We start from the raw sequence: 18,932 nt of genomic DNA on the forward strand, positions 1-18,932 counted from the left end.
GGATTTCTTCGAATGTATTTATAAATAACCTGTACAACTGAAAGATAGTGCTGCCTGCGTTATATATATATATATGTTTATATATTTGTATATATGTATATTTTGCATCTTCACCCCACTCCCTTCTTCCTTTCTGTACCCCCATTGTACGTTATTTTGAAAAATCTCAATAAAAATCCAAACATTGAAAAAAAAAAAGTCTTAAAAACATGAGTGGAACACCAGCAAATTATTGTCCCTTTAATTAGGAAATTGTAACACTATATGAGTCTATTTTCTTCTATATTTTGGTTACTTTGAATTGCAACATAAGTACAGTATAAACTAAATAGTGTAAGTAAAGAGCCAACTAGGCATGTGCATTGGAAACATTTTCGGTACGGCATTCCAAAATTCAGGACTTCGGCACTTCGACACTTCGGAACTTCGGCACTTCGGTACTTTGACACTTCAGAAATTCGGTAATTTCGGACCTTCGGGACCTCGGCAATTAGGCACTTCGGAATTTCGGAACTTCTCTTGCAGCCGCTTGGTAGATAACTCCCTAATTCCCACGGTATTAGGGAGTTATCTACCAAAAGGCTGGAAGACCTAAATTGGTCTTTCAGCCAAATTTACTAATACTAAGTAACTAAAGAGCCAACACATTATTGCATTTAACACATACTGTTGGATTATTGCATATATCTGTTTCTGTGTCACAGGGCGCACATTCCATGCTGTTAAAGGAGCCACATATTAGGTTCAAAAAGTGTGAGTGCACTTCCTATTTTACTTAGTTTTAAATACAAACAACACTTAAAATTACTAAATTCCTGAGTTCCTTTTACAGTCCTGGATTATATTTGGAGATCAAGAGATGCACCAGCATATGCTCATACCACCCAGGGGCTTCCCAGAGGAGGTTACTAGCTCCATTTTTTTGTAAGTGCATTTATTTTTCTCCTCCACTTTTGCTTGTGTTAATTACTGCACTATATTAACCCTAGGTGCTGCTCCCAAATCTTCTCCTTCCACCGTGATATATATCGCTAGCTGTCTTGCCCAGGGACACTTATTGGTGAGGGTGTTTGATGAGGTTTGAACATTTGAATTTATTTTGAATTCTCACTTCAGTAAATAGCCCTTGTAACAGGACTACAACTTCTGCCTGGACTTCTTTACCAATTGCATACCATGGATATACAAATGAACCACTATTGCCCAAGAAAACAAATCCTTTGTGTAAAGTATAGGTGGCCGCCATTTCGGGACTTTGCACGTGTTCGCGTCCATCTTACGCACGAACGGCGGTGTTTGCCGTCAATCGCGTGGAACTAAAAACGGATACGCAAACAGGCGAACACCGCTGAGACCTCCATGACAATGTGGATTCGTGCTGAAACTACCGAACGGCCAGCCGTTCGGTAGAAAAATTAAACTATGCGTGGGGATTCCGGCGAACTTCAAGATAACTGTGGATGGCAAGATTTTCGTGGGTTTTCAAGGCACGAACGGGGACCGACCGCAAGGCCAAAACTTGTGGAACTATTTTCGGCTAGAAAGTCTGTGCGGTCGGTCAAAACTTCAAAGACCCATAACTCCCGAACGCTGTATCCGAATGGGGTGGATTTTTAATATGTTGTTCCCCTGAACAAGGGCTATCTGGTATACTGGATTTAAGGGTGTACCCCCTAGTTTTGCGGTACATCCAGAACTTGGGTAAAATTGTGTGTGTTATAATTATGTTAAATGTTTATCTGAGGTGAGGAGACGTGTGGGTTGTACCATGTTTGTGATTGGGTATTGTGATAATTATGAAGGTGTAGCCCTTTCCAGGGCAGCATTGCATAAAAGGAGACCCCTGTCAATAAACCTCAGTTCTGCTTGACCCTTCAAAACGTAGCCTCGTCTCGTTCTTTTAAGGGTATTTATTGTACCGTTACTCTGCTCCAGTTTATAGGATGCCTGAATCTACCCTTGGATCTTGTGGATGGGAATAAGAACTCCATTACTACACAGTAGTTTGCCAGGAAAAGGACATCTCCAACGGCTGATACCCCCTTACTACCTGGGTAGCCGTTACAGCCCTGATAACACTTTATCAGCTCAACAGGTACAGAAATTGATCATGCTAGTTTGCCACCCCTGTCTGAATAGAAAGTGTTAGGGCTTTAAGGATATTTTTTCACCATGACAACCTGCAAAAGTTGTATAAAACTTGTGATCTGCTTTCACAGATGTTTGCATTTTGTATTTGCACTTTGCTTATTATAAATTGTGAATATCATGGAGATACAGGAGAAGGAGAATCAGTGCCATTGCAAACAAATCAATTTCTTGTAAACTAAACCACAAGAGGTAAGGGTAAGATGGATGTCCTACAATAGAAAAGTAGGTTGCTAGAATAGTTCACAAGTTGTATTTTTTGGATGACAGTTGCAGGAGAGGAAGCAAGATGAGGGGAGGGAAAGCTATAAATTATAGCTAGGTGTCCCCCAAAGTTCAGTCCTCAGTCCCCTACTGTTCTCCATACTGCCTCCCTTGGTAAACTCATTAGCTCCTTTGGCTCTATGCAGTTGACACGCAAATCTACCCGTCCTCTCCTGATCTCTCCCCATCCCTCTTGACTAGTGTCTCTGACTGTCTCTCTGCTGTTTCTAACTGGATGGCTGCCCACTTCCTTAAACTCAACTTGACCAAAACTGAAATTCTGGTCTTTGCTCCCTCAAGTGTTGTTACTCCTGTGTCTGTCTCCCTCCAAGTCAACGGTGCTACCATCAGCTCCACCACGCAGGCTCGCTGCCTAGGTGTTCTCTTTGATTAGAACCTCTCCTTCAAGCCTCATGTCCGTTAGTGTCCGTTAGTGAGAGGGCGAGCTGGCCACGTGGGAGTGGCTGCTCCCAGCCTCCTAGCACTCCCGCGACCTCGAGGCGTGACCTCGAGGCGCGAGCTGGGGATGTCGGCTCAGTGCCAGTCTATCCTAGGTGATAGAGAGTATTACATTTTAAAAGTTTTAAAGGTATATGCATGTTATTTTTTGGGTATGTCTAAATTATTTTAAGACCATATATGGTTGTTGTGTTTATACTGTCTTGTTTCATATATATATACTGTCATAGATTGATGGTGGGGGGTCACATTGGGTCTGCACCTTCCTCTGCCATTCGGCCTTCCCTGCTTACTACAATTTATGTGGCATCTGTGGAAGGGTGAAGGCCCTGAATCCCACTCCTGGAAAAGCAAGGCTCCGGCGAAGCATCATGGCCTGCTTGTCAGGTGCGGGGGTGGGGGCCTCTATACACACCACCTCCTCTTCTATGGCCATCCTGGATGAATGGTGGAGGAGGAAGTTGAATGGGACAAGGACCTTGTGGACGACCCTAAGTGGCACCATGAGGCTGAGGATGCCTCCACGCCTGGGGCGGCGGGTACTACAAAGTCACTTTCTTGGATGCCATGGGCGAACCCCTGTTCAACCCGCAGGCCATTTGACACCCCAGGTCTTCCGAATGGTCCCTTCCCGATCACTTGGCACAATTCGTGCATTACTGGGTCCGCAGACCTTTGGATTGGGAGGTTCGCAGAAAACCTCGGACTGAATGTCCTAGGCCTGTACTGCTGAATAAGGTTGCCACGACCCCGGAATTAGATTCCCTGGTACACAAACATGTGAACCTGTTCACGTCCCTGGACAAGGCTCAGACCTCAATGAAGAGGGTCTTTCACCCGCAGACTTCATGGCTTTTTGGCAGGGCTGGATGACAGCGGGGTCGTGTCTCCAGGCGCTTCTGGCCTAATGGCCGTCGAGGATCCCGTGGACCATGGTTCTTCCCCTCCTACTAGGCCCAGCCCTTCTACTCTCAGAGGTCGGACAGAGGTAGAGGAAATCGTGCCAGAGGATGTACAAGATTCTCTTCAGGTGAGAGCAAATCCTGCCATTTCTCCCTTCCCCCTGTTGCATGCGGGCAGACTGTTTCACTGCAGGTGCAGGTGGCGGGAGGTGTCCTCAGACGCATGGGTTCTTCAGACTGTACGGGGATATGTCATAGATTTTCATTCTATTCCGACTCAGGTTCGCCTTCCGCGAGTTCCATTTTCCGCAGGACTGGACCCTGATAGATGCGGAGATTCAGGGTCTGTTTGACATGGGCGCAGTACAGTGGGCTCTGGACAGACAAGTTTTTTTCAGCTCGATTTTTCTGCTGTGAAAAAAGTCCAGAGAATTCCGCCGGTAATCAACCTGTGGGACCTTAACACCTTCGTTGTCTATCATCCTTTCAAGATGGAGGGCATCCATCTCCTACGGGATCTCCTCCGGCCGGACTCCTACCTATCAGTCCCTGTTGACGCCGCATATTCCTCCGCTTCCTCTGGAAAGGCAGACCTTGCCAATTCACCTGTCTTCCCCTGCCTTCCCTTCGGCCGCAGCTTTGCTCCGTGGTGCTTCACCAAACTCTGGTGATTGCCCGCCTCCAATCAAAAGGCATTCGTTGAATCGTTAACCTGGACGACCTGCTGAACTTCTGCAAGGAGCCCTCCAGACTAAAGTGTCAAACGCACTCTGCGGTCTCCTTATTCGAACACCTGGGGTTCATGGTCAACCAGGAGAAGTCAGCTCTCTCTCCTTCCTAGGTGGTAGAGTTCTTGGGTTTCGATGTAGATGCGAAAGAATGTGTAATGCAATTGCCTCTATCCAAGATGGCAACCATTCAAAAGGAAATAAGGAGGATCCTATGTCAAGACTGGATCCCACTGCGAAAGTTGGCTCAAGTAGCGGGTCTCCTGTCTACCTTGATCCAGGCGATATACCCAGGCACGCTTCATTACAGGGCCATTCAGCGGCTGAAGGCCCACTTTCTACGCAGGAGACCTTCTTACGACCAGATGATTCCTCCTTCTCCGGACGCGAAGACCGAACTGCACTGGTGGCTCCTTCACATGTCGGCCTGGAACGGCAAGGCAATCTTTGGTCTGACTCCAGATTTTGTGTTGGTGTCGGATGCGAGTCTTTGGGGTTGGGGAGCCACCTGCGCGACAAGCTCCACGGGGGGACCGTGGTCGGAGAGGGAGTCGGAGTTCCACATGAACTGCCTGGAACTGATTGCGGGATTATTTGCGATTCGGAGTCTGGCAAACCACCTTTTGGATTGCTGCATCCTCCTCCGGATGGACAATGTCTCGGCGGTGCAATACATCAATCGCTTGGGAGGAGCCCATTCTCGGACACTCTCGGAGGTGACAAAGGAGATTTACAGCTTCTGCTTCCAGCGCAACATCACCCTCCAGGCGGAATATTTGCCGGGGGCGTTGAACCTGATGGCGGATTGGTTCTCCAGACATTGGAGGGACACCAGCGATTGGAAGCTCCTTTGTCCCATCTTCCTAGGGCTCGCGGACCAGAGGGGCTAATTCACGGTCAACCTTTTAGTTTTTAGTCCTTTTAGTTCAGCTGGCTCCCGGATCTGGCGTGCTCAGCGGTGGACGCTTTTCTTCAAGTATGACCTTCAAGGGGAGATTATGCGTTTCCTCTGTTTGCTATGATCCCCAGGGTATTGCTGCAAGTTCGACGTCAGTGTGTGTCTTTGGTGTTACTGACTCTGCTATGGCAGAATCAAGCCTGGTTTCTGGAGCTCCTGGATCTGTCCCATTGGGATCCACTGATCCTGCCATCCCCTCTGATGCTCCTCTCGGACTCCCGGGGCAATCCTCATCCCCTCGTGAGGGATGGCCACTTGCTTTTGGTGGCCTGGACTCTTTCAGGGGAGCCTGGAATGTAGAGGCGTTATCGCAGTTGGCTAAGGACCTCCTCCGGGACTCCAGGGCCCCTGGGACTAGGGAGATGTTATTTATCAGCATGGAGCTCCTGGTGTCGTCGGTGTCTGGAACAGGATACCGATCTCTTTACGGGCCCTGTAACCAGCATGCTGAACTTTCTGCCTCACCTGTTTGACCTGGGATGATCGGATTGTTCGGTTAATGTGGTGAGATCAGCAATTTCGGCGGCGCATTTGGTTAGAGCTGCGGCGGCTTCTGAAGCCTTCCTGGCGGGCGCCTCCATTCAGGACATCATGCATTCAGCTGACTGGTCTCAAGAGGACCTTTCGCCAATTTTATTTTAGATCCTCGGATCATGCTTCATTTGCTTTGCTGTGTGAGAGTTAAAACAGCAAATATGAACCATGTTATAAAAGTGTATATTATACTAGCTTTAGTGTAACTATAATCTTAATTTTATTAATGACAGGAGGCGAATATTTCCCTCCCAGTTTCTCCCTTCCCTTATTTTTGTTTGCTTTTATTTACCTTTTTTAGTGTTAGTCTGTTCTCCAGGACTGTGGTAAGATAGGTCAGGTTATTGTCTATGTAGGGGAAGTCAAAGTGTTTTTCTGGGATGTTGTACTGTCAGTAATTGATTATGGCTATTCATGTTTTCACAGTACATTTTATTCACTAATCTGAGTTTTCGACTCTGTTTATCTCGTTTCAGTTTATTGGATCGGCTACGGGTCCAAGTTCCAGATCTTCTTCAGGATAAAGTTCAAGGGTTCAGCTACTGATGCACGTTCATTTCAAGTTTTGGAGGACAGTCATCGGCGGATTTTGTTTGTTTTTTCTGCCTAGTTATATTGAGTTCTTCTTCGTTCATGTACTCTATTTTGTCACAGCTTGAAAGAGGAAGTAGTTGATAGGGAGGGTACTTTTAAAGTTTCCTTGCTTTTTTTGTGATTGTTTTCTCATGTTAATTTGCTGCTGTGGAGTTCCAGTAAAGAGAGACTTAAGCAAATATTCGCCTCCTGTCATTAATAAAATTAAGATTATAGTCTTACTAAAGCTAGTATAATCTACAATTCTTAATTAAGCTATGTGTCTTACCAGAACTGACAGGTATAGGAGGTGCAGCGGATAGGAAGATGAGCCTTGCCTCCGCATTCATCATTGACTTGAGCAGGGTTAACTGGGAATATGTAAGACCATTGAGAAGTGGATGGCAGTAGTCAAGGCGAGAGATGATAGCGGCATGAACCAGCACCTTAGTTGCATTCGGCATTAAGTAGGGGTGGATGCGCGCAATGTTATTGAGATAGAAGTGGCAGGATTTGGCGAGTGAATGTAAGGGGTGAAGGAGAGGCTGCAATCAAAGAGAACACCTAGGCAGCGAGACTGAGAGTTAGAGAAGAGGTTGGCGCTATATAAATAACTGTAATGAAATTGTGAGATCATCCTTGTGCCATTCTTTGAAGCCTTTCGATCCTTTGATATCCAAAATGAAGGGCTTTGCATATGTTTGCACTATGAACATGCAGACTAATTACATAATATTTTCCCATCTATTGAAATGTCTACCTGTTACAACTCATTACATGAATGTAATGATCTAGAAATACTGCATTGTGAGCCAGGTAGGAGCAATAAATATACAGCATCGTTCTCTGAAATATCATTATAAATAAACCTGATAAAATAGTGAATTTAAAAAATGGACTACATAATACTGGTTATTGGAAAGATGCCGTAGAGGCTTGCAAAGCCCTGTATAATACTTTTGTTTTAATGTACCTACGATATGTGTGTACCCCAATATTTTTATATTGTTTTAGGTCATTTTTATAAAGTTGCATTTCTAAGAATTCAATTAGATTCCTTATTACTACTCATAAATAGAGAAAATCACAGATTTGTTTCATCGTTTCTTGTCCCACGTACTTTATGTGACAAAATGGTATTTCAGTTTCCATGTTAATATTTTAGACCTTGACGAAAATATTGAAAGAATTGGGAAGTAAAATTATCACTAAAAATGTTTAACCGGTTTATATTTCAGTAAAAGATGAAGTTAGAAAAATTCTAAGTGTGTAATTTATGTACTTTTCCAGCTTCAATTTCTACATAAACCTGCTGTTATCTGCTAAATGTATGTGTGACGAAACCAACCTCACCACTGGGCATTGGAGAAGCCTGTTTGCCCGCCTCCTACCTGCTGACTATGGCCCCTGGAAAATGGGTACGTTTAGAGAACTATATTTGGGCATATTGTATTTTATTGTGCGACTGCTGGCCCTTTAAGCACAGTGAATGGTATTTTATTGTACTGCTGCTGGCCCTTTAAGAACTGTCTGGGGACATATTGAGACTTTGGGTAACAATACCCTTTAAGACTATGGCCCCTGAAAACGTATGGACTTTTATTCGGTGTGTATGGCCCTTTAAGAACCGTCTGGGGACATCTTGTAACTTTGGTGAACAATGCTCCTTTAAGACTATGTCCCCAGACCTGTAAAATAACTTGCCCCTGGCTTTCCCCCACTTGGTTCAGTAAATAGGGCTTACTGAACCAAGTACCACACAGGCGGACCACCCAGAAGTTAAAGTGTGCAGGCAATTTACCTCCCAGGCTGTGAGGTTACTGCAGGTTAATTGCACGTGGCGGCGGCCATCTTGGTTCAGTCGAACGGGGTCAGTGGTGTATGCTAAAGATTCTGTGGAACTGAAATCGGCTACACATTTTGCTGAACACCGCTGACCCTTACCTTCTCCTACACTTCGTTTTTCAGCTCCAGAGACTAAGTCCCGTTCGAAATGGCGAAATGTCGTTTTTCGGCATGAAATTGACCGGCCGCACAGCCCAAATCTATGGAACTGTTTTGGGCAGGAAAATGTGCTTGCGGTCGGTCATAAAGGGACCTCCAGCTAACTTTTGATCCACTGGAGGGATTTGTCTGATTTTTGGAAGTGTTTATGTTTAAAGTGTGCTGATTCCAAATATGTAATTGTTATGAAGATTGGATGTATGGATTTAAAGTTATAGCACATGTATAAAAACTGTATTTTCCCTGGCTGTAATAATTATGTTAACTGGTTATCTGAGGGGAGGGAACCTGTGGGTTGCAACCGTTATGCTATTGGCTATTTTACCCCGCCCCTGTGGGCGGTCTTTTATGTGTAAGATGGAAATAAAAGCAAACTGGGTGTGCTAGCACCTCAGATCATCTTGTACCTTCATGAAGTTTCGGCTCATGTTTGGGGGATTGGAGAACTACACTCTGGGGATTGCTATAATCACTATACTCCCCAGGGTATAATCGCTGAGCTCTGCTAAGAGCTTGTTCCTGTTCCTGCTCTCTGGAATTCGGAGAGGTCCATCTACTGGAAGCTAGACCCTGGTCTTAGGTCCAGAGTGCGTAGCGTGGCGAGACCCCAACCAAGCTGCGGCGGTTCGTGGGAGTCTACAGTGGTTATGGTGTCTGGTGGAGTGCTTGGAGACCTCGGAAAGCACTAGGAGCATCCGTCAGCGGAGGGTACCCGGTCGGGGTGCCAGCGGTTCCGTTACAGTATGGACTAGTTATGGATCACAAATTGCGTTAGGAATAGGGGTTAAATTATAAACTTGTCATGCCTAATCGAAGGCTAGTTTTATATCCATACTTTCAATAACGTTTAGGTTTACATTTTCAGCTTCTCTTTATTAGATTTCAACAATACTTTTAATTTATATTAAAATATTAAAATTTTACATTTATTTTATTAAATCAGTCACTGCTTATCTTCTTTAGGTTTTTAAATTCATATTTTAGCCAGAGTTATCTATAGTTTCATTAATCTATATTGATTTTAACCCTGATGTATTGTCTTCTCTCTGGTTAGATAACCTTTCTAGTAAATAAATCACATTCTTTTGCAATTGTTTTTATTATTTTGGATAATGTGTTACTCTGTAATCGTTAAATCTTTATAAACGCGCATTTTCTTCCGTTAGTTTGGATTTAATAGACATGGTGCAAGTAAAAGCAAAAAGCTCTGGGCTCGGAGTTAGTTCCCTTAACGCTAGCCCTGACAAACGTGAGTCTCGTTTTCTATAAACATTTATCAAAATCCCTAAGAGATTAAACACACACATGGTATTTATAGACTGACACTACAAACATCTAATAAAATGGACTCAAAGGTAGTTTTGTCAATAGTTTCTCTTTATTGAGTAGCTTTCATAATTTAGTGTTATTTTCCTTTCTTTGGACATTCACTAATTTTCACACATTTGGATCCTGATTTGACGTATCCCCCATTACAGACACAACGAGGGTAGCACTTGTTATTTGGCACCCGCTCCTTCTTCAGGGTTTCACAGTGGACATCCTGGAAGCGTGGACAATGGTCAGCGTGCGAGTTTGGAGGGCAGTCAACGCGGCACTGGGAGGCAGGAACGCAGGTATTGTCTTGGAGGTAAGTATTTGGTGGGCACGCACACTTAAAGCCACAATGCATAGTGCATATTTTGTTGAAGCTTACAAATGGACAGGAATCTAAGCAATCATTGGCACATCTAAAAATCTTGCCAGGAGGACATGCTGCAGGGAATGAATTAGAATATTAGTTAGAAATCTGAATTAAATAACATGAAATACAATGAGCGTAATGTCTGACACAATGGATTCAATATTTACAGGTCAGGATGTTATTGTCCCCGTGATTGTATTATCTCTATATATAACACTAACTACCTACCTAGTGCACTTACTGTACCTCTCCTACACTATAACAATAACTGTAACATTTCAACTACACCAGAAATATCAAAACATCTATATAATACGGGATTTATTCTAACGATGATACATTAATATAAGGATAAGTAGATAAAGGACAGAATCCCTTTCATTCCCGTTGTTAGAGAAACCGGTGTAGTTAGAGAGAACTAGCGAAGAACGATGACTCAATGAGAGGGTGGGTTTATCTCAATGCTCAGTCAATGATGGCTCTGATAAAGTCCTATGAAATCTCTTGATTTATATATTGTATTAGTGGCATTTATAAGGTGTTAACACAATCTGCAGCAATTTACAATAACTTAATGGGAATATTAGATAACTAGTAACAGACGTACAGAATATAACCAGAGACAAGAGATGAAGAAGAACCTGATTACAATTCTATAGATATTCAATTGATGAGTTTGTCACATTGTACCCTCGTCCATCTCTCCCCTGAGGGGGACAGGACACTGACCACTCTCTGAGCAGTCTGGCTGTTTGTGGTGCCTGCTGCTTATCTTAGATTTTCTGTTTTTGTAATAATGAGTGAGGAAATCTTTGTTATTTTATTTCAGTATATTTTTATATATAGTGACATTAAAATGGGTCTTATAACTTGCTGAGAGTTCTTATAGCAGTGCTAGTGATTCCCTGTGTTTATAAGAGTGTAGTGTCATCACAGCGCCATTCATGAGACTGTCATTTTAACAACTTGGTACGATACACCATCTACTGAAAATAGGGGTTAATTATCCCATTGTGACAGTTAGGTAATCCATGTTTAGTATTAAAGGGTATCTAGCTGTACCCACAGATAGTGTCAGAATTGGGGAACCCCGGGTTATGGTATCATCTAACCGCAGCGATCACATTTAGGGTGAGAGGACGTTCCGTGTTTATTAGGGGTACAGCAGCATTTTAGATGAGAGATTATAAATCTCACTGAGATCGACTGATAAAGATACAACTAAAGAAATTCAGGGACAATCGTTATAGAGACTATTGGGACTTTCCTGCTGATTGCGCCATTTGTAGATTGTTACCCCACTATGACTGCATTTCTACCTAATATTTATTATATTAACAGAGCAAAGGGTGACTGTGAGAAATAAACAAAACAAACTGACTAAATAATCAAATAACATTTGCCATCAAAACCTTCTTCTCTTATTTAAACACGATAATGTGAAACTAAACAGTGATTGACTGGCTTTATAGTTACGGTTATTTACATTTAATAAAGGACATGTGCTGGTCATTCGATCTGACACAATAATTGGACAATGTTTAGCTGACCAGACACAGACCAGCCTGTAACTAGACTGGGAAGCTCAACGATGATTAACTGCATATCAGAAAATACCTGGATGTAACATAAAGTTAAAGGGACCCTCCATTCATCAGCCAGTCACATGTCCCTAATTTCACTTATTCCCTCTAGGACCCCCATTCAGAATTATCAGCCATTATCTTATTGCTCTGTGGAGAAGTGACTATTTGGCCTCTGGCTCGATCACTTCTGTTCAGTCTTGGTGCCAGACTAGGAAGTGACGTTCGGGTTTGTTAGATTCATCCAGCCCCATCTTATTCACAGGAGAGAAATGACGCACTCGCCCACGTGAATGAAGGCTTCTCACAACATACAGACAGTAATCAGTAACACGCACAGGGATTGGCTGAAAGCTCTCAGCTAGTTCCTGGTTTAAAACAATGTAGTTCTAGATCTGAGCTTATCCAGAGATGGGATATTTTGTAGTTTTTCAGATTTTTACATGTTTTTATTGTGCATTTTGTTCTGTAATCCTAAATAAGCTAAAAAGAACTACTGGTAAATAAACCAGAGTGTGTCTTTATCTAATGAAGTTACTGTGTGCTAAACTCTCAATAAATGTAAAATACAATGTGATAGTTTTATGTTTTCTCACTTACTTGGTCGAACAGATGTAGCATCCAGCTTCCCAATTATTGCAAAGGAAATTGCTGTCAAAGAAAGAAGGAGAGGCTTAACACCATGAGATTGGTAAAATGTCCCACGACCCCCCACCCAGGAATTATAAGGGCAGAATACACGTTAAACCCTTTCCTTCCCAACCACGTATCTGTCAACTGTATATGTATGTTCGATTTTCTAGATAATCTGAGTGAGGCAGAAAATCTAGATCAGCAGATTTCAAATCCAAAATAACTTGTGATATTAAAGAATATTCTCAACATATTTATATAGAGTTCACTTTCACAAAATATAGCTGTATTAATAATTATCCCGTGAGATTTAATAGCCTTTGAATGCTTTAAATTCAGAAATAATTGTGTCACAGACTAGAAGAAAGAAGATTTCGTCTAAGGCAAAGGAAAGGTTTTTTTTACTGTAAGAACAATCAGGATGTGGAATTCTCCGCCTGAAGAAGTGGTTTTATCAGAGTCCATACAGATGTTCAAACAGCTACTAGATGCATGCATGCAAAAACTGAATATTCAAGGATATAATCTTTCAATGTAGGGTAACAACTGCTTGATCCAAGGATAAATCTGACTGCCATTCTGGGGTCAAGAAGGAATTTGTTTCCTAGTTTGTTGTAAAATTGGAAGTGCTTCAAACTGGGTTTTTATGCCTTTTTTTTGGATCAACAGCAAAAAACATGTGAGGAAGGCTGAACTTCATCGATGAATTATCTTTTCAGTCTATGTAACTATGTAACTAAGTTACAGTTATTTATCTCTCGGACTGTTGTTACTGAACTTAAATGGAGGTTGAGAATATAAACTTCCATTGACCAATAGGAAGCCAGAGATTTCCCTGAATGGGCTAATTAGTTCCCAGAATCCATTGAGCTTGGAATGGGGAATGCTGGGATTGAATTGTCTGCTGAAGGACGCCAACTATTCCCAGAATAAACACAGGTAACACAGAACTTCTTTAAGACATTTATATTTAATAAACAATTAGCTGATCATATTACAAGGTGTGCACAGTTTGTAAAGCGCTATGTGATCACTTACAAGTTAATAACGTTAATTCTTAGTACATACCAAACACCAGCCCCAGAACCAACAACTGCCTGCTCGTCATCCTGATCTCAATGAAAGAAGAAACCTACAGCAGTAAAAAGATAAATCAGTTATTGCAGTGAGTAATAATCACTAGATCATTATAATACATAGTGTATATAGTGTATATGTTAGTGCGAGAGGATTATATTAGTGAATACATTATTTATAATGAGGTGAGGGGTAGGAGTTAAAGGTTAGTGCGAGAGATTTATATCAATGATTAAATTATTTATATTGAGGTGAGGGGCAGGAGTTAAATGTACAACTGTTCATGCGCCTTCCAAGCAAACAACACTCCAAGGACTTTTAAATTGATATAACTTTGTTAAAGTTTCAGTTAGACTAAGCTAACCTTCTTCAGATTATGAAGAAAGTTAGCTTAGTCTAACTAAAATGCTGAATTATATATGAATTTACAGTTTTGTGGAAGGTGGATTATCTGCCTAACGTTACACCGGGCAAGCTGAAATTGAAGTAGTCGAGTGCAAGATCTGTGGGTGATGACACAACAGTACAAAAACACACCTGTACAGACACACATACACATATATGCACTGTACACACATGTGGATATTATGTGGACAGAACGTGTGTATCCCCCAGTGGGTAGATCACAAGAATGATTGATTCAGTACGATAAATCAAAGCTGAAAAAAACATACAAATAACCTAAAGAAATCTAAACAGTGTCACTTTGTGAAGAATCTGATTATATTAATAATTTCAGATAAACATAAACAGATATCTTTATTTTTAAATACTAGAATGAGAATCTCTATTCCATCTTAGTCCCGTTTGGTTTGTCTGTTTATTACAGTCATTCGATAAGAACATATTACAGTATGGAGAGTATCTTACCTGCACTCAGTCTCCAATTCCAGATCTGTGGTGATTGGTCGAGTGAGACCTGGTGTTTTATACATATTGTACAATGAGTCATCAGTTAATAATAACCGTCTCAAACCAGTATTTATTGTGAAATTGTATTATTTCCTGAACTATTTATTTACTGTCAGTAAAAGTAGGTTAAATGACACAATTCCAAAGAAACAAATCACACCTATTATATTCAATTACCTTTACCACCCTGCTAGCTAACTACCTCCTAGGAGTTAATTAATCTATGGGATATTGCAATAAAACAGTAACAATGCCTTACAAGCACAAACACAAGCGTGTTACATAATATTGTCACACACGTGTGGAAGATTCTGTGGTGTTCTACATGTGTGAGTGTTTTCAATGCTCTCAGTGTATGCTTAAAGAGACACTTTAATCACCATAATCACTTCGTCTTATTGAAATAGTTGTGGTGCCTGGAATCCCCTGACCGTATCCCACCATAAAATGTCTCCGAACACTCATAATTTAGATGGGACTGTTCTGATTTCAAGGTCCTCTCAAACTCTCCTGACTTTGTTCCCCTTTGTCCTGTTTTTAGAAACACCAAGGCGCTGTCCCCAGAAAGCAAAGCGTGAGTGCATCATTAATTACACGTGTGTGCTATGCTCAGGGCAATAGGTGCTGTATAGAGCATTGAAACAGAACTCCCTGCATGGCCTGCCATTCGTCCCTGGGCGGGCTTGATTGACAAGCTGTCTGGTGAGCTTTCACTGCAGTCTGACCTGGCAATTCCCTGGGAAAATCTGCCCCTTTTAGGGGAGACTCTGCCTACTAGGGTGGTGTCTGTGACTTGACTCACATTACTTGGGGGCTGCCTTTTTACCCGCCTACCAGCATTATATTTTATGGGATGTGAGCGGTTATGCATTTATTACACCAAAAACATTAAAAGAACAATTAAAAGACATGTACAAAAAGAGAGTGAAAATGTTCCTAAAGTAATTATGGCAGGGTGAATAATGCAGGTCTCAACAAATCTCAGCCTGAGATTTGTAAGCCCATTCCCTCTGAGGCGGGCAGGCAATTGCCCATACTGTTGGCTAGTGGCGAGGGAGCTGTGATCTACCTGCTCTGCTCCCTCATGCGCCACTTAGTGATTCCGGGGCCTAAATAGGACATCACTCTAGCCTCTGCATCGCTTAGTGGTGAATGAGGGAGCAGAGAAAGGAGATCATAGCTCTTTCGCTGCCCACTGCCACTCTCCCACAGATGGCCGCCCACTGGTCCCCAGAAAAGCCAATCCAGTCAAGCTCTCGCAGAGGTAGGGAGGCTGGGTGGACTTAGATTGAAATAAAACATATAATAATCTGGGTGTGGCTGTCAGTGTGTGTGTTTGTCTATCAGTGAATGTGTGTTTGTCAGTGAATGTGTGTTTGTCAGTGTATGTGTGTGTCTCTCATGGTATGTGAGTGTCTGTCATGGTATGTGTGTGTGTCTGTCATGGTATGTGTGTCTCTCATGGTATGTGTGTGTGTGTCTGTCAGTGTGTCTGTCGTGGTATGTGTGTCTGTCATGGTATGTGTGTGTGTGTGTGTGTATGTGTGTCTGTCATGGTATGTGTGTGTGTGTCTGTCAGTGTGTCTGTCGTTGTATGTGTGTCTGTCATGGTATGTGTGTGTCTTTCTGTCATTGTGTCTGTCTGTCATGGTGTGTGTCTGTCAGTGTGTGTGGGTGTCTGTTTGTCAGTGTGTGTCTATCAGTGTATATGTGCTTGTCATGGTATGTGTTTCTGTCTTGGTATGTGTGTTTGTGTGTCTGTTGTGGTATGTGCGTGTCTGTCATGGTATGAATATGTGTTTAGGCCCCACCTCTATGGCTGAGATATTCAAACTTAATGATCTCAGCCAATCCAGTGCTTTCCCATAAGAAAGTATTGAAAAGCCACTGAAAAACACGGCACCAATCAGCGTCTGAATGTAGGTGCAGTCACTATAGGTTTCACTAGGCAGCAAAGTAAGCACTGCATTATCTCTGAAAAGAAAGTGTTTACATTGAAAAGCCTGCATGGACAGGTTAACAGAACAAGAACAACTACATTAAACTGCAGTGGTCCTAGTGACTATAGTGTCTCTTTAAGAATTGCATTTTTGTAATTGAAAATAAAGCTTTGTAAGTTTAAAAAAAAACTTTTTTTAAGCTGGTTCCTAGATTCAAAGCACATTTTTCAAGCCCTGGAGTTATGTATATTCTGGTTTGAGAACGCTTAATGGAGAAGCAATGGTTTATTTATAAGCAAATGATGATTTTAAATACCTTTAGCTGGATATACATCCTGAGTGCTTTCTTTCGGGAAATAAAGGTTAAAATAATATGTGGGCTAAATTGTATTTTTTTTAAATTATTTTTATTTAATATGTTTTTATTAGTATTAGTAGACATATAGCACAGATAGCGTACATTTTTAATGTGGAACCGTTTACATCATTCCATTGTACAATGTATAGCTACCTATAAACAAGTAAAATCACATACTTTTCCCTTTTCCCCCATCCCTCTCCTCTGTTCCTGCTCCAACCTCTCCACTACTTTTTCTATCAGTCCTGGGTCTATTGCCCACTTAATTTATTTGCCTTTTATAATGTATTTGTATAATTTAGATCTAATTTTGTTCTGTTATCATTTTTATGAGCTCAATAATATGTTATAAATCTTGAACAGTTTGAAAGCTATAAATAGAATGTTATAAAATATATACCTATTAGTGGAGCGCTTGTGAAGATTCACCATGTGTAGATGGTTTTTTAACTTACCTCGCAAATACAGCGTATCAGTAAATTTGAAGATACGTGAAATAAAAAAAGGAGCAACAATAGTGTAGATAGTCTAAAAATAACAATCTATTGTATATAAATGGCTAAAACCACTCACATGTTCAGAGCCTATATGATATTGGCTCCATAAGAAATGTTTTTTTTGCTCTAATGGCAGCAACACACCACTTTCTCGATAACGTTTTCCTCTGGAGGGGAAAAAAAGAGAAAAGCAATCAATGTGTAGTAATGCAGAATTATAAAGTAAATAACCAATAATAGGTATTAAGCTCACCTTCTTTAGAGCCTTCAATTCCTGGCTCTAAGGGTAATATGCAGAGTTTTGCTGGGGATGGCACCACCCCAATGATGATTCTTTAAGGATCAAAGGACTTTGTTGAAGTAACATATAAAATGTATTTATTATAAATAAATAAAAAAAATATAGTATATGAAATTAGAAGTTAGAAGGTCAAATAACTGTTATTGTTTCCAGTATTTAGAATTAGTATTTTGGCAGAATGTATTAGTCTAATTGTTAGAGAACTCACATAAGACCGTGCTGATTGATTTGTATTGGGATTTAAAATCAAAGAAGCATTTATATTAAGCTCCCAATCGTCTATCAGTTTTATAATATTTATAATTTTATCCCACAGAAGGGTCTTATAAGGGTGCATGACCACCAGATATGTATATATATACCCTCCTCTTCTAGACACCGCCAGCATTTATCTATATTACTTTTTTCTAGAGACCCTATACCAGTGGTAGGCAACCTTCGGCTCTCCAGATGTTTTGGACTACATCTCCCATAATGCTTTTAAAGCCATATTGCTGCCAAAGCATCAAGGGAGATGTAGTCCACAACATCTGGAGAGCTGAAGGTTGCCTACCCCTGCCCTACACCATCTAGCCAAGATCTTATATGAGTTCTTCTGTATTGTTATAGATAATGAACATTTATGTGATTTTTTTTTGCAATTTTATTCCATTGTTCATTTGAGTGTTAACCCGAAATCTATCTCCCACTTCCTGATATAATAAGGTTTATTAGATGTTTCATTTTATTTAACGTTCTATGTACTTTATATATCAATCCAGTCCAGGATTCCTGTGTACAATACAGTTTTTTTTTTTTTTTTTTTAAAGTTAATGTTTTTGATATAGGGGCTTTTTGTTTTAGAGTTGTTATATAGTGTCGAATTTGAGTTTCTATATAATGTCTCTGAAAACTATAATCGTGTTGTTTATTTGGTCTGTTGTATTCATTTAGGAAGTGACCAATATTGGGGTATTTTACCTCTTTGGGAAATTCCTAATTGAAAATAAGAGGGGTCCTTAAATAATTTTTGGAGATAATATTTTCTTTTTTATTTATTTCCTTCAGAATTTCATAGGTACACATAACAATAGGATGCTGACTATCTTTGAGAACCAGGTGAATGTTATATAGCCAAGTAACTAATTTGATGGGGATATTACATGCATTTTGTTCTAATTTAATCCAGGATTTTTCCCATTATTCCAGTTTATTATTCTAGTCAGATGTATAGATTTATAGTATTTCTCAATATCTGAAAGATCTGTGTGGCGAAACCAACCTCGCCACGGGGAATTGGAGAAGACTGATTGCCAGCCTCCTGCCATGTGACTATGGCCCCTGGAATGTATTGCCCTTTAAGAAACTTATTTTGGCTTATTGCATTTTGAAACACTT

General features: G+C 41.1%; 1 protein-coding gene across 1 annotated transcript; it reads right to left on the reverse strand.

Moving 5' to 3' along the window:
• Nucleotides 1-9,926: 9,926 nt before the first annotated feature.
• LOC134577344 (zonadhesin-like) lies at nt 9,927-14,438 on the reverse strand. Its single transcript, XM_063436049.1, has 4 exons — nt 14,418-14,438; nt 13,539-13,602; nt 12,438-12,488; nt 9,927-10,325 (listed from the first exon to the last, which is right to left on the reverse strand). Exons 2-4 carry the CDS (start codon nt 13,576-13,578, stop codon nt 9,976-9,978), a joined length of 441 nt encoding a protein of 146 aa, XP_063292119.1. The 5' UTR covers nt 13,579-13,602; nt 14,418-14,438; the 3' UTR covers nt 9,927-9,975.
• Between the last annotated feature and the right edge of the window lie 4,494 nt (nt 14,439-18,932).

This window comes from Pelobates fuscus, chromosome 11, assembly GCF_036172605.1.
Source record: "Pelobates fuscus isolate aPelFus1 chromosome 11, aPelFus1.pri, whole genome shotgun sequence".
NCBI classification, from domain to species: domain Eukaryota; kingdom Metazoa; phylum Chordata; class Amphibia; order Anura; family Pelobatidae; genus Pelobates; species Pelobates fuscus.

Excerpts from the sequence above, each read along its gene's own strand:
- LOC134577344 (XM_063436049.1), bottom strand. The coding sequence starts at position 13,578 with ATGACGAGCAGGCAGTTGTTGGTTCTGGGGCTGGTGTTTG. Across the intron at positions 12,489-13,538 it reads GGTTCTGGGGCTGGTGTTTG|CAATTTCCTTTGCAATAATT; the intron begins GTATGTACTAAG and ends TTTCTTTGACAG. Across the intron at positions 10,326-12,437 it reads TGCTACATCTGTTCGACCAA|CATGTCCTCCTGGCAAGATT; the intron begins GTAAGTGAGAAA and ends CATTCCCTGCAG.